Genomic DNA, 13,117 nt, shown 5'->3' with positions numbered 1-13,117 from the left:
TACATCATTCTTAGGTATACTGCTGAATTCTATTTGCTATTATTCTAATTATAATTTTTTGTTTCTAAACTCATGAGTAAGACTGGTTTGGGGTTTTCTTTTTTCCACTACTTTGGTTTTGGTGTTAAAACTTATTCTGACTTAATAAAATAAATTGGGGATCATAGTCTATGGGCTGAAATATTTCAAATAACACTGGTATTACTCTTTAAAAGTTAGATGAGGGGCACCTGGGTGGTTCAGTCAGTTAAGCATCCAATTCTTGATCTCAGCTCAGGTCTCAATCTCAGGGTCATGAATTCAAGCCCCACGCTGGGCTCCATGCTGGGCATGGAGCCTACAAAAAAAAGTTAGATGAAACTAATTATAAAAACATCTGGGCCTGGAGCATTTTTCAATCCTAGATCTTTAATCACTTTTCCAAACTCTTCAATGGTAATTGTTCTATCAAGTTTCTACTTCTTATTGCAATTTTTCTAACTTACATTTTGCTAGAAAAACATTTATTTCCTCTTTTAAAAGCATGCTGATTTACAGTTGTAAGAAATATCTTTTATCATTCTTTTAATCACATCTTTATCTGTGATTGTTTCTTTTTTTTTCCAAGTTTTTATTTAAATTCCAGTTAACATACAGTGTAATATTAGTTTCAGGTGTAGAATTTAGTGATTCATCACTTAAACACAACACCCAGTGCTCATGTGATTGCTTGCTTTCTCATTCTGGATCAGGCATTCTTATAGTGAGGCAAATCTTGCACAATATGGCCATTTGTTTTATTTGGATGACATGGCAGCTCAGGGAAGTAGACTTTGTTCAAAGACTGGAATGATGAAACAGCTTGGGTTTTAGTGCCCAGGACATTCACAGGGAAATTGATAGGGAAGAAAAGTGGATGTTGCTGAATTAATTTGCAAAAAGAAAAAATAACAACAGAACAATTTTCCTTCTTTGGTCTCTGCATGAAGCATTTCTGAATTATAAGACTCATATAAACAGTGTCTTTCCTACTAATTTGCTGCAAGGCATGTTAAGCAAGACTAAGAAAACAGAAGAGGTGCACAATATACCACGGCCACACTACTTTTTGTCAAATAATGGCTGTGCTGAGTAATCAAGTTTATGGTATTTTGTTCATCCAATATTAGGTTGTGAAACTATTCCTTAGCTTTGCCTTTTTAACATTAACAAATGTTATTATCATTATTTTTTATATTGTTAAGACAGTAAAAGACAATGGTGATATTTAGAGTGGAAAAGTTGGCGAATGGCATTCTACATACTACGTGACACATATGCTTGATATTCACAATTTACATTAAATTCACATTTACATTTCCAAAATATAATGCTTATTATGTGGCTCACGGTGGAATATACCAGAATATACCAATTCTCTTCACATATATTTTGTATGCTGTTGTCATTCCATTAACATATTTTTAAACTTTCGTAAGCCAGAGTAACCATGTTTGTTTTATAAAGTATTTTCTATAACCTTTGTATAAAAATTTCTATCACAATTAGAACAACTTCCCTTATGGTAAAACATTTTGTCCAAATTCATTAAATCAATGAGATTTCTCCTAAAAATGAATGCCTCCACATATAATGAAATAGGATACCTTGATTAAGGCTTTCTCACAATTATCAGGTTTTAATTCCTATAGGCATTCTTTCTGGCATGAATTTTCTGATGTCTACTGAGGTTTGGCTTCTGATAAAAAGCTTTGCCACATTCACTGCATCCATAGGGTTTTTCTCCTGTATGAGTTCTCCAGTGTTTATTGAGGCATGACTTTTGGCTGAAGGCTTTCCCACATTCTCTGCAACGATATGGTCTTTCTCCTGTGTGTATTTTTCGATGTACATTGAGGTATGACTTCTCACCAAATGACTTCCCACATTCACTGCACACAAAGGGTCTCTCTCCAGTATGTGTTCTTTGATGTTCTCTGCGGTGTGACTTCTGAGTGAAGGCTTTCCCACAGAAAAAACATTCAAAGGGTCTTACCCCAGTGTGAATTCGCTGATGTTTAATGAGGGTTGACTTATGTGAAAAGGCTTTCCCACAGTCAGTGCATCCATATGGCTTCTCCCCAGTGTGACTTCTCTGATGCCTAATGAATTCAGACTTGTAGCAGAAGGCTTTCCCACACTCGCTACAGACATGGGGTTTCTCTGTAGGTGGAACCCTCTTACGTTTGTACACAAGAGAATTGGTTACTGCTGGTTTATACATAAGTACTGGGTTGTGGCTGAAAGCTTTCTCACAATGACTGCATTCCCAGAGTTTTTCGCCATTAGGTCTTCTATCATGGTTCGTACGTTGTAACAATTTCCCACACCCACAGCACTCATCTTGTTTTTTTGAATAGCTTCTCTTAAAACCAATAAAATCTAAATTATGGTTTGCACTCTTTCCACAGGGGTCCCAGTTTGTAGGGTTTTGAATTGAAGGAAAAAGATTAGTGCTCAGAGGTGATATTTTCCCAAACTTATTGCTTTCATGGCTTCTTTCCTTGGGCAATGTTTTCTTGCTGATGAATGCACCTTGTTTCAAAATCATGTCTTGTCTTTTCCTCTGGACATTAACTTGACAAATGTTTTCTGGAGAAAACACAGCAAACCTTTCTTTATTCTATTAATATGATCTAGAATAAAATTACTTGAGAAATACCCTAAGAATTTAAACAATGCACAATACATGAACAGAAAGCATGAACCATAACTAAATGCAGGGAAGGGCATTGTATGAGTACAGAAGATTCACAACACTGGCACTAATGAAATGGAATATGTCAGAGGGTACAAAGTAATAATTTTGAAGAAGATGGGATATTGTAGAGCAGTGGTTGACAAACATGTTCTTAAAGGGCCAGAGAGTAAATTTTAGGCTTTGTGGGCCATATGGTCTCAGTCAAAATTACTCAACTCTCCCATTGTATTTGACAAACATAAGACAGTATATAAATGTAAAGGCATGGCTGGGTTCCAAAAAAACTTTATTTACAAAATCAGGTGGCCAAACTATAGGCTGTAGTTTGTCAATCCTGTTACTGAGGTGTCATATAGAACCTTGCTATTCAATGTGTGGCTCTTGGGGCGCCTGGGTGGCTCAGTCGTTAAGCATCTGCCTTCGGCTCAGGTCATGATCCCAGGGTCCTGGGATCGAGCCCCGCATTGGGCTCCCTGCGCAGCGGGAAGCCTGCTTCTCCCTCTCCCACTCCCCCTGCTGTGTTCCTTCTCTCGCTTTCTCTCTGTCAAATAAATAAATAAAATCTTTAAAAAAAAATGTGTGGCTCTTAAAAGAGGGAAAAGAAAGGCAGCTGATAGCCAGGTTACTATGGTTTCAGGAAGGTTGATGAGCGTAGTTTAATGACGCAAAATACATCCTAGAGGGCACCAGAATGTGATGGTTAGGAGTACTGGTTCTGAAACCTGACCACATAGGCTCAAATCTCTGTTCAGTCCCTTACTTTACTATATGTTCTTAGATAAGTTTCCTAACTTTTCTGTGACTGTTTCATTTGTAAATGGGGTAATAAAGGCTGGATATCTCACAGGTGTTGTAAGGGTTGAATGAAATGATATATGTAAAGGGCTGAGAACAAATCTGGCATAGAGTGAGCACACACATTGGCCAATAATTCTAGTGCTGTTGCTGCTACTACTACAACCAAGGTGGATGAACAGTGGATGGTAGTAATTTCAGAGACATCATTTTGGGGAGAAGCATAAAAATGACTTGAATGTTTTTGGGGTTCATATAATATTTAATTCAATTATGTGATTACAACACCAAGCGTAAGTGGCATAAACAGATTGGGAACAGACAGCACTGACTATTCTTGCTAAGCCCATGACTCTTGTGGAGAAGCAGAAGTTCAAAGGCATCCTTAAGAGTACGTTACCAACACTTGGGGTGCCATGGGTATTGTTGGGATATTTTACAGAGCTGATGGGAAAGGGGCAGTTATTCTGAATGTTAAATGAAAATAGTTAAGATGGGGGCGCCTGGGTGGCTCAGTTGGTTAAGCGACTGCCTTCAGCTCAGGTCATGATCCCAGGGTCCTGGGATCGAGTCCCGCATCGGGCTCCCTGCTCTGCAGGGAGCCTGCTTCTCCCTCTCCCACTCCCCCTGCTTGTGTTCCCTCTCTCGCTGTGTCTCTCTCTGTCAAATAAATAAATAAAATCTTTAAAAAAAAAAAGAAAAGAAAATAGTTAAGATGGGCCAAGCTCAGTCATGTGCTTTACTGCCCCGCTGTCCTTGGTTACCTGAAACTTAATACTTCCTCCTCTTGGACTTAAGGAAACTAAAGGACTAAGGGATAAGGAAAGGATGGGAAGTGAGAGTGTGGGTATGGCGGGCAGGTCTGGGGCATTTTACCTGGAAACTGTGAGAACAGGAAATAGGAAGGGACCAGCCAGAGCGGGAGAATGACAGAAGCTTATTTGTAAGAATGCCTGAATGTGAAAGAGAAGGTGTACTGAAAACCTTAAGAGACCAAGGATTCTAGAGAAAGGGCAATGGAGCAAGAACACAGGGAGAGATGAGATGAGGAGGAGAAGGAACACCTGGATAAAGGAGGTGGGGTGCATGGAGGATGAAGGGTCATCAAGAAGGCTAAAGCTCTCAGGGAAATGTCTCCAGCTGCTTGCAAAGCTCTAAGGCTTTTGAGAGCTGGACTCTGAACAAAATCCCAAAGGTGCCAGCCTCCCATAGTACCTCTTTTGCTGGATGTATACTTACCCTGACAGTGGCAGCCTGAGCATGCTGCCTCACAAATCCATGGTGCTTCTTCCTGCTCCAGCTTGAGGATCACATATGGTTTAGTGCCTTCATAACCTGTTCCAGGGAAATGATCCAGGCCTTGGGCTGAGCTCCTTGGTCTTCAGGGCCACTCAGGCAGCATTAAAGGCTGCACAACAGATATTGTACTTGGGAGAAGACTGTACACACACCTTGTCCAGAACCCAAAAGGAATTAGTAACCCAGGACCACTGAACCTCAAGCCAAATTCACTGAGGCAGCACAGTGTAAGGGTCAGGAACGCAGAATGTGCAGCCAGACTGCTGGGGTTCAAATCCTACTCTTGGCCCTGTATGTACTAGGTGAGTGACACTGGGCAAGTTACTTCGCCCATCTGCCTCTGTTTCCAAATGTGTAAAATAGTGGTACTAATAGTACCTACCTCAGAAGGCTCTTAGGAGAATTAAATAAGTTAATACTTTAAAAGTGACTGAAATAGTGTCTGGCACATAGGAAGTATTTGGTACTTCTGAGGCTCTAGGTACCTCAGTTACTTTTAGCAACTGAAAAAGGAAAGGCGGTCATTCACGCATAATCTAAATTGTGTGGTGGAGCTGTTCTTACCCACTGAGACAAGGTTGCTGTAGGTCTCCAGCATCACATCCCGGTACAGTGCCCTCTGAGCAGGATTCAGCCTGTGCCACTCCTCTTGAGTGAAGCCCACTACCACGTCTTTGAAGGACACAGGTCTCTGCTGAGGATGAAATGGCATTGAGTCATGTGGGAAAATGCAGCCAGGGGTGGATGGTATGGAGTTTTTATGTTTCTAGGTCAGAGCTTATCATGATGATTTATCTATCTAGGATGCGCTTACATTCCTGGCTTTGGGCTATGTATGGTAGGGAAAATAACAATCACATTGGAACCCACTGTCATATACACTTTGAGTCAACATATATTGACTGAAGAAGACCTGCTGTGTGTAACCCAGTGCTGGCTGCTGGAGACATAGTCATGGATGGTTCCTGACCTCAAGGAGCTCACAGCCTGGCAGAAGGCAATATGTAAAGCCATCCAGGTGAAAGTATATGAGCTATGGTGGCAGGACATCTAGGTTACAGAAAAGTGTGAATGGTCCATTAAATGTTTCAAGGTCTAGCAAGGCTTCAGAGCTAGGGGACATGTGGAACTGAGTCTTCTCTGCAGAAAGATGGAGAAACTGCAATCCTTGCAGACAGAGCAGCATGAACACAGGCATGGGGATAGAACAGTGATTTTAAGGGCTGCGAGGCTCTCAGTAACAGGAGGAGTATAGAGGGGCGTATGAGTGATGAGATGATGGACTTTAAGACAATGGAAAATCTATCAAGGGAGAGGTGTGTGTAGAAAGTACATTCTATTAGGCATGTGGTAAGTTTCTTGATCCCATGTCAAGTGGTACAGCGGTAACTCTAAGCAGACTGAAAAGTTAAGAATATACCTTGTGGGGTGCCTGGGTGGCTCAGTCGGTTAAGCGACTGCCTTCGGCTCAGGTCATGATCCTGGAGTCCCGGGATCGAGTCCCGCATCAGGCTCCCTGCTCGGCGGGGGGTCTGCTTCTCCCTCTGACCCTCCCCCCTCTCATGTGCTCTCTCTCATTCTCTCTCTTTCAAATAAATAAATAAATAAATCTTAAAAAAAAAAAAAAAAAGAATATACCTTGTATCCCTAGAGGAACCACTAAAATCATAGTGCAAAGAGGTGTATTGAAGTAAATGAAGTAAATGAATTCCAAAAAATATTCATTTAATTCACACAAACACACACGTAAAGAGAAGAAATAGAGGAACAAAAGCACATGGGACAAATAAAAAACCAAATACTAAAAAGATACAAACCCAACATAACAATAATTATACTTATATTCAAAGATAGTAAATTATAAATTAATATATGACTGAACACTCCAAAAGGCAGAGATTGTTAGGCTGGATTAAAAAAGCAATGCTGGGGTGCCTGGGTGGCTCAGTTGGTTAAGCGTCTGCCTTCAGCTCAGGTCATGATCCCAGGGTCCTATGATCAAGCCCCACAACGGGCTCCCTGCTCAGCGGGGAGCCTGCTTCTCCCTCTCCCTCTGCCACTCCCCCTGCCTGTGCTCTCCTGCTCTCTCTCTGTGAAATAAATAAAATCTTTAAAAAAATAAAATAAAAAAGAAGTGCTGCCTGTAAGAGATACAAAACTCACAGATAATTAGCAAGTGAATGGATACAAAGAGAAATGCGGTGGGTGACCTGGAGGGAAGTGAAAGCAAAAACTGCAATAATGCAGGTAGAAGATGGTGTTTGCAAGTGGGACAGTAAAAATGAGACAGAGAAGGACCATTGTAAAGAAGAGCAGAACCTGCAGCTTAACTGGTTGTGGGGGGGTGAAGGAGGGGTAAGGGTAACACCCAAGTATCTCAAAGCCAACTGGGTGATGGTGAATCAGACATGAGAAAAACAGCAGAAATAAAGAGGATGTGTTGTTAGACATGTCTGGGGACACATGGGTGGAGACACTTAGCATGCAGCAGGATGAACATAGAATCTTGTATCAGAAGCAAGATCAGGAAGGGAGCTAAAGCTCTGGAAGCAGCAGCAGAGAAGTGGTAGCTAAAGTTGTCAGTGTGGGATCTCTCTGCAAGGAGACAGGATGAGCAAAGTGTCCAGGCCAGAGCCCCAAGGGACCCTAATAGATTTCAGCTGGAGACCCAAAAGGACTTACAGGTACTAACCTAAGAGGGCACCTGTGATATTGTGATATATTAAGAAATATATATTTGGTTTTCCTTCCTCGTTCCTGGAACAGAGCTTCTTAAACCCTTATAACTTCCTGAGTAACAGGGGTAATAGGAGTGTCTTTTGTTATTCCTAACAAGCCTCAGTCAACAATACACAAGTTTATGCCAATGACATGGAGGAAGGGGGCTAGTTGCCAGAGGAACTAACCATATGATTAGAGGGCTGGAACTTTCAGCCCCCTTTTCTACCCTGCCCAACCTCTGGGTCAGGGTGGGGGTGGATGGGTGGTACCAGAGATTGAGCTAATTACCAATAATGATTTAATCAACGATGCCTACATGATGGAAATCTCATGAAAACCCTGAAGAGCTTTCAGGTTGGTGAACACATCTGGGAAGATGCACACCCCAAACTCCAGACAGAAGCTCATGTGCTCAGGACCATTCTGTACCTTGTTATCTGGCTTTTCATTTGTATCCTTTATAATAAACCTGTAATAGTAAGTAAAGTGTCTCCCAGATTTGTGAATCACTATAGCAAATTATCAAAACTGAAGAGGGAGTCATAGGAACCCCTGACTTATAGCTAGTTGGTCAGAAGTTCAGGTGACAACCTGAGATTTGTAATTAGCATCTAAGGAGGGGGGCAGTCTTGTGAGACTGAGTCCCTAACTTGTAGGGTCTATGCTAACTCCAAGTTGAACTAAGTTGTAGGACACCCAGTTGGTGTCCATGGAGAATTGGGAGAATTGTTTGGTGTAGGGAAAAAACTCCCCTATTCCTGTGAGTAGAGGAAACAGTACCTATGATATATCTTCAAGTGACTGTAAAGAACTGAACTTTCCCCAAAGAGAGGTCTGATCTTTGCACTCAGCTCCTGGGAGTTAATCTCTAAGCCCCTGCAATGTTCTGTTTGATAAGACCGTCTTTGTTTACCTGGAGGCCTTGGGCCACATGAGATAGTCTAACAATGTGATTTCTGGTGGGGGCTTTGGGTCACAGGCATCAGCTCAACCTTAGGAGGAAGCTGTACATCTCTTTAAAAAATGTGGGGTCCGGGCGCCTGGGTGGCTCAGTTGGTTAAGCGACTGCCTTCAGCTCAGGTCATGATTCTGGAGTCCCGGGATCGAGTCCCACATCAGGCTCCCTGCTCGGTGGGGAGTCTGCTTCTCCCTCTGACCCTCCCCCCCTCATGCTCTCTCTCTCATTCTCTCTCTCTCTCTCAAATAAATAAATAAAATCTTAAAAAAAAAAAATGTGGGGTCCTACAGTGGCACCTGAGCAGTAGCCCAAGCAGATAGACCTGAAGGCAGGACCTAGCACATGAGACCCTAGACCCATACAAAGGCCATGTACATAGGAGGTACCAACCAGATATCCTCTCTGATGTCAGAATAACATATCATGGTAGTGGGAGAACAGCAGTCAGTCTTTTACCACAGAGCATGGAGCCTGGCTCAGTTGACAGCTCTGGGTCGGTATTTCCCAAATAGAGCTAATTGGAGTGGGAGGGAATGGGATGGGATGGGATGGGATGGGATAGAACAGAACAAAATAGAAAAGATGTAATTTGACACCCATAAAGGCATGTCATTTTCACCAAACATATAGGGATGAAGAGGAAAGAGATGGAAGAAACATCAAGGTTGTAAAATTACCATCACTTAGTGACTGAGTGTGAGAATGGGAAGGCAGGGAGAAGTCAAGGATATGGTCCTGGCTTGTCCAGTGGGATGGTACCATCTCCTGAGATGGGAAACTGTGGCACAAAGAGGTTCAGAGACTTGTGCAAGGTCATACAGACGGTAAGGTCTGGGATTCAAACTCAACAGTCTGGCTCCAAGTCTGTGCTCTCACCCAGTATATGCTGTTGCCTTCTGCACAGAAGGGGGCAAATGGTACAGTCTACTTTAGCAAAACAATCAGAAAGCATCTTCTGATTTCAGCCTCAAAAAAGTCACCTGGGCCCTTGGCCAGAAAAGCTTTAGTCAAGTGGGGAGAGAGGACGCTGGACTCAAGAAACAGGATATGGAAACATCAAGAGCAGGAAGTCACTACAAGAGATGGAAGGAGGCCAGGGGAGAAAGGAAAGGCCTTTGTGGTTTGGAAGTGGTGATGGTTTCTAGGGTTGGAGGCACTGACAATGGTTGTAGGGACAAGGGAAAAGATCTGGGAAAGGGGAGAGGATGGGTCTCCAGAAAGAGATGTCCCTCCTGGAGGGAGGCCTCCAAAGAGGTGGAAATGTAGGAACTCAGGGGCTGAGGGGGAGTCCTGTCAGGACGCAGGGAACTTCACCATCATAAGATGGTGAGGAAGGAAGGGGGAGCTGGGAACTCTTCACACCAAGACTTCGTGGGGCCTAAGATGTTCACTGTTTGCTGCCAAACTAGTAAAGACAGTTAAGGGAATGACAGTAATTTAAATAATGGACAGCTCATCTGTTCCTCAGTCTAGATCAAGGACACAGATACCCTGGACCAAAATCAGGACTTCCATAAATGGGGAGGAATCTTCCTGCCCGCTCCTTTTGAAAATAAATAATATTTGTATTTTCACTTTCCTCTAACTGAACTTTAGTATTTTATTCCATTACACATGTGGCTGCAAAGCACAGAGAAGTTAAAACTTCCTGCAACTCTGACACTGATAGAAAACATTAACACTTCATTGGGAAACTAAGTCATGATGCTTCTGGTCACCTCGAAATCCAGGAGTCTGTGGGGCTAATACTCAACTCCAAGGGAAGAGCTGCCATTCTGTATGTCTAACAAGCTCCTTGGAGAAGCCCATGTCCTGGGACCACATGGTTAGCAGCAGTGTTGCTCTACCTCAGCCATAAGAAGGCCCCTCAGGGAAATGTCTTTAGAAAATGCCTTGAAAAGCTAGTTTTCTCTTAGAAATAACAGCAAGCTTCTATCCTATGGCCAGTGCAAATCATGGGCTGTGTTTGCCTTTTTGCTGGGCCACCAGGAAGACCACAGTTAACGACTCTTGTTGGACTGTTTCGTATATCTGTATTCCAACAAAGAAGGTTCCTTGCATCATTCCTTGTAATATCAAATTTGGAAATTACCTGAATGTCATAAAATGGAGGGCTAGTTAAATCAGTCATATTCCATGCGTAGGATGGAGCATTATGTACCTTGTTTAAAAAAAATGGTGTGGGGGCGCCTGGGTGGCTCAGTCGTTAAGCGTCTGCCTTTGGCTCAGGTCATGATCCCAGGGTCCTGGGATCTAGCCCCGCATTGGGCTCCCTGCTCCGCAGGAAGCCTGCTTCTTCCTCTCCCACTCCCCCTGCTTGTGTTCCCTCTCTTGCTATGTCTCTGTCAAATAAATAAATAAAATCTAAAAAAAAAAAAAAAATGGTGTGGTCCCAAGTACTAATATGTAAAATCTCTAAGATATTTTATTTGGGAAAAAAGGGGGTAGAGTAATGTATAATAAGGGTCTTGCCACTGTATCTATGTGTAGACAGAAGCTGTGATGTTCCACTCAAATCCCCCTGAAGGACTGAGGTATTCTCCCAGCTGTTAGAAGACTGGCTACTGCAGGCTAGAGACCTTTTGCAAAGTGCCCTTGGTCAAAGGGAGCTACCCACGCAAATTTATGTCCCCTCCCTGGGGCAGCCTACACCAGTGACTGGTTGATTTTAGAATATAAAGGCCTCCTTCTCTCCATTCAAGACAACAGCAAGGGCCATCCCAGCTCCAAAGCATCTTGTAAGGTCAGCTGGTGCCTCTATTTATTTTTTTATTTTTTTTAAGATTTTATTTATTTATTTGAGAGAGAGAGAATGAGAGAGAGCAAGCACATGAGAGGGGGGAAAGTCAGAGGGAGAAGCAGACTCCCTGCTGAGCAGGGAGCCCGATGCGGGACTCGATCCCGGGACTCCAGGATCATGACCTGAGCCGAAGGCAGTCGCTTAACCAACTGAGCCACCCAGGCGCCCCTGGTGCCTCTATTTAAATCCCTCTGCCTAATCCTGCTTCCTTCGCTCCTTATAAGTGTTCTAAGAGTCTCCCTAGTAAACCTCATGTGTGCAAATCTCCCACCTCCAAGTCTGTTTTCTGAGAACCCAGCCTGTGATAAAGTATACATGCTTGAAATGCACATATTTTTTCTAGAACAGTTTCCCAAGAAGGGAAACTTGGCTACTTTATGTCACACTTACCTGGTACTCAATCATTTTCTGCTGTTCTTGGAAAAAGATTTGAGTCCTGTGAAGACAGAGATTGGGGGGAGGAGGATGGAGAAAGAGAGAACAGAGCTGTGAGGGACCAGGCCCGTCTCGGAACTTGCAAAGTCCCTACATAAATCTTGTACAAAAATCCATGCTTGAAATCACTGTGGTAAAAGAAAAAAAAAAATGGTGCCATTCAATTCAGAATGTGAATGCATAAAACAGACCTCCCAGGAAGTAAAAGCTGCTACCAAGTAAGAAGTAAAAATTTATTAAAAACCAAAATCTTTAAAACTTAAATAACTGTCCCCATGGGAGATGGAGCCAAATTCATGCTGAGTGGGATCACCCCTGCAGAACAATACATTTTCTCGAAAGGCAAAAAAGGCTTGGGTTTTGCCTCTTATTTAAAGTTGCACTTGTTCACCTACCGGTGTTTATGAAGTCCTATATTTGGGATGCTTTTTCTATAATAATATTACCATTAAAAAAGTATATACTGAAAAAGTATATACTATAACTTATTACAAAGAACTCAAAGCAAAATAAAATAACTGTATAACATCAGTTAAAACTGATGGTTATTTACACTGTGGTACGAATGATTACTGAAAGGCTACACCTGGTTATTTATCCAGTGTATTATTAAATGTTGTTGTTAAAAAATATTTTTCGGGCGCCTGGGTGGCTCCGTTGGTTAAGCGACTGCCTTCGGCTCAGGTCGTGATCCTGGGGTCCTGGGATCGAGTCCCGCATCGGGCTCCCTGCTCAGCAGGGAGTCTGCTTCTCCCTCTGACCCTCCCCACTCTCATGCTCTATCTCGTTCTCTCTCTCAAATAAATAAATAAAATCTTAAAAAAAAAATATTTTTCAACAGATGAGAACAAACAACTGTTATTTTTAATTAAGATGTTTAATTAAAGAGATAACTATGTGGCTTAAATTATAAAAGAAAAAGGGTAAATCATAGATTAAGAATAATTAAGAACTATTTTATGACATACTTGAATGTTTAATGGTAAAATCATCAATGGGATAACTCATGGTTTTAAAACTTATATATTTTGTGGCTGTGTCACTGCAATTGGAAAAACTGCTAGTGCCCAGATCCTGATCTCTTCCACTGGTTTCACTAAAAAGGAACTCGAGCTCCTTGGAAAATGGCTGAGTCCACATCTGGAGCAAAGAACACAAGAAGCACCTCTGTAATCCTGAGTGCCAGAAAGCAAAGACACTTCTTCAGGGATAGGTGCTGGCAAGGGGGCAGAGGAGCCAGCCTCAAGGGCTCCAACCATGTGAGGAGGAGTGGTAAGAGCAAACTGCTCATATCTACCAGAGCTAAACATGAATACTTCATGGTCTAGGAATTCCATATGAATGCATATGTTCACAAACTTTTAGTCTACAAAAACTATGAATTTGTAGT

General features: G+C 42.3%; 2 protein-coding genes across 3 annotated transcripts in view; one reads left to right on the top strand and one right to left on the bottom strand.

The window, feature by feature from the left end:
* Nucleotides 1-13,117, top strand: part of LOC110590109 (zinc finger protein 14 homolog) — a 525,303-nt gene that overhangs the window by 349,619 nt on the left and 162,567 nt on the right. The window lies entirely within an intron of this gene.
* ZNF793 (zinc finger protein 793) lies at nt 1,655-11,697 on the bottom strand. Of its 2 annotated transcripts, XM_021700802.1 has the most exons (4): nt 11,683-11,697; nt 5,378-5,504; nt 4,754-4,849; nt 1,655-2,610 (listed from the first exon to the last, which is right to left on the bottom strand). In XM_021700802.1, exons 1-4 carry the CDS (start codon nt 11,695-11,697, stop codon nt 1,658-1,660), a joined length of 1,191 nt encoding a protein of 396 aa, XP_021556477.1. In that variant the 3' UTR covers nt 1,655-1,657. The 2 variants fall into 2 exon arrangements, 1 of the variants encoding a protein (XP_021556477.1); XR_006541426.1 differs by lacking the exons at nt 1,655-2,610; nt 5,378-5,504; nt 11,683-11,697 and adding an exon at nt 3,245-3,260 and having other exon boundaries at nt 4,754-4,837.

This window comes from Neomonachus schauinslandi, chromosome 16 (assembly GCF_002201575.2).
Source record: "Neomonachus schauinslandi chromosome 16, ASM220157v2, whole genome shotgun sequence".
Classification (NCBI taxonomy): Eukaryota; Metazoa; Chordata; class Mammalia; order Carnivora; family Phocidae; genus Neomonachus; species Neomonachus schauinslandi.
The sequence above is the reverse complement of the archived record's forward strand: the minus strand, read 5'-3'. Positions and strand labels throughout refer to the sequence as shown.

Bases quoted from the DNA above. Each gene is read 5' to 3' on its own strand.
- ZNF793 (XM_021700802.1), bottom strand. The intron at 4,850-5,377 runs GTAAGAACAGCT...TCCCTGGAACAG, and splicing joins CAGCAACCTTGTCTCAGTGG to GTTATGAAGGCACTAAACCA. The intron at 2,611-4,753 runs GTAAGTATACAT...TGTTTTCTCCAG, and splicing joins CTCAGGCTGCCACTGTCAGG to AAAACATTTGTCAAGTTAAT.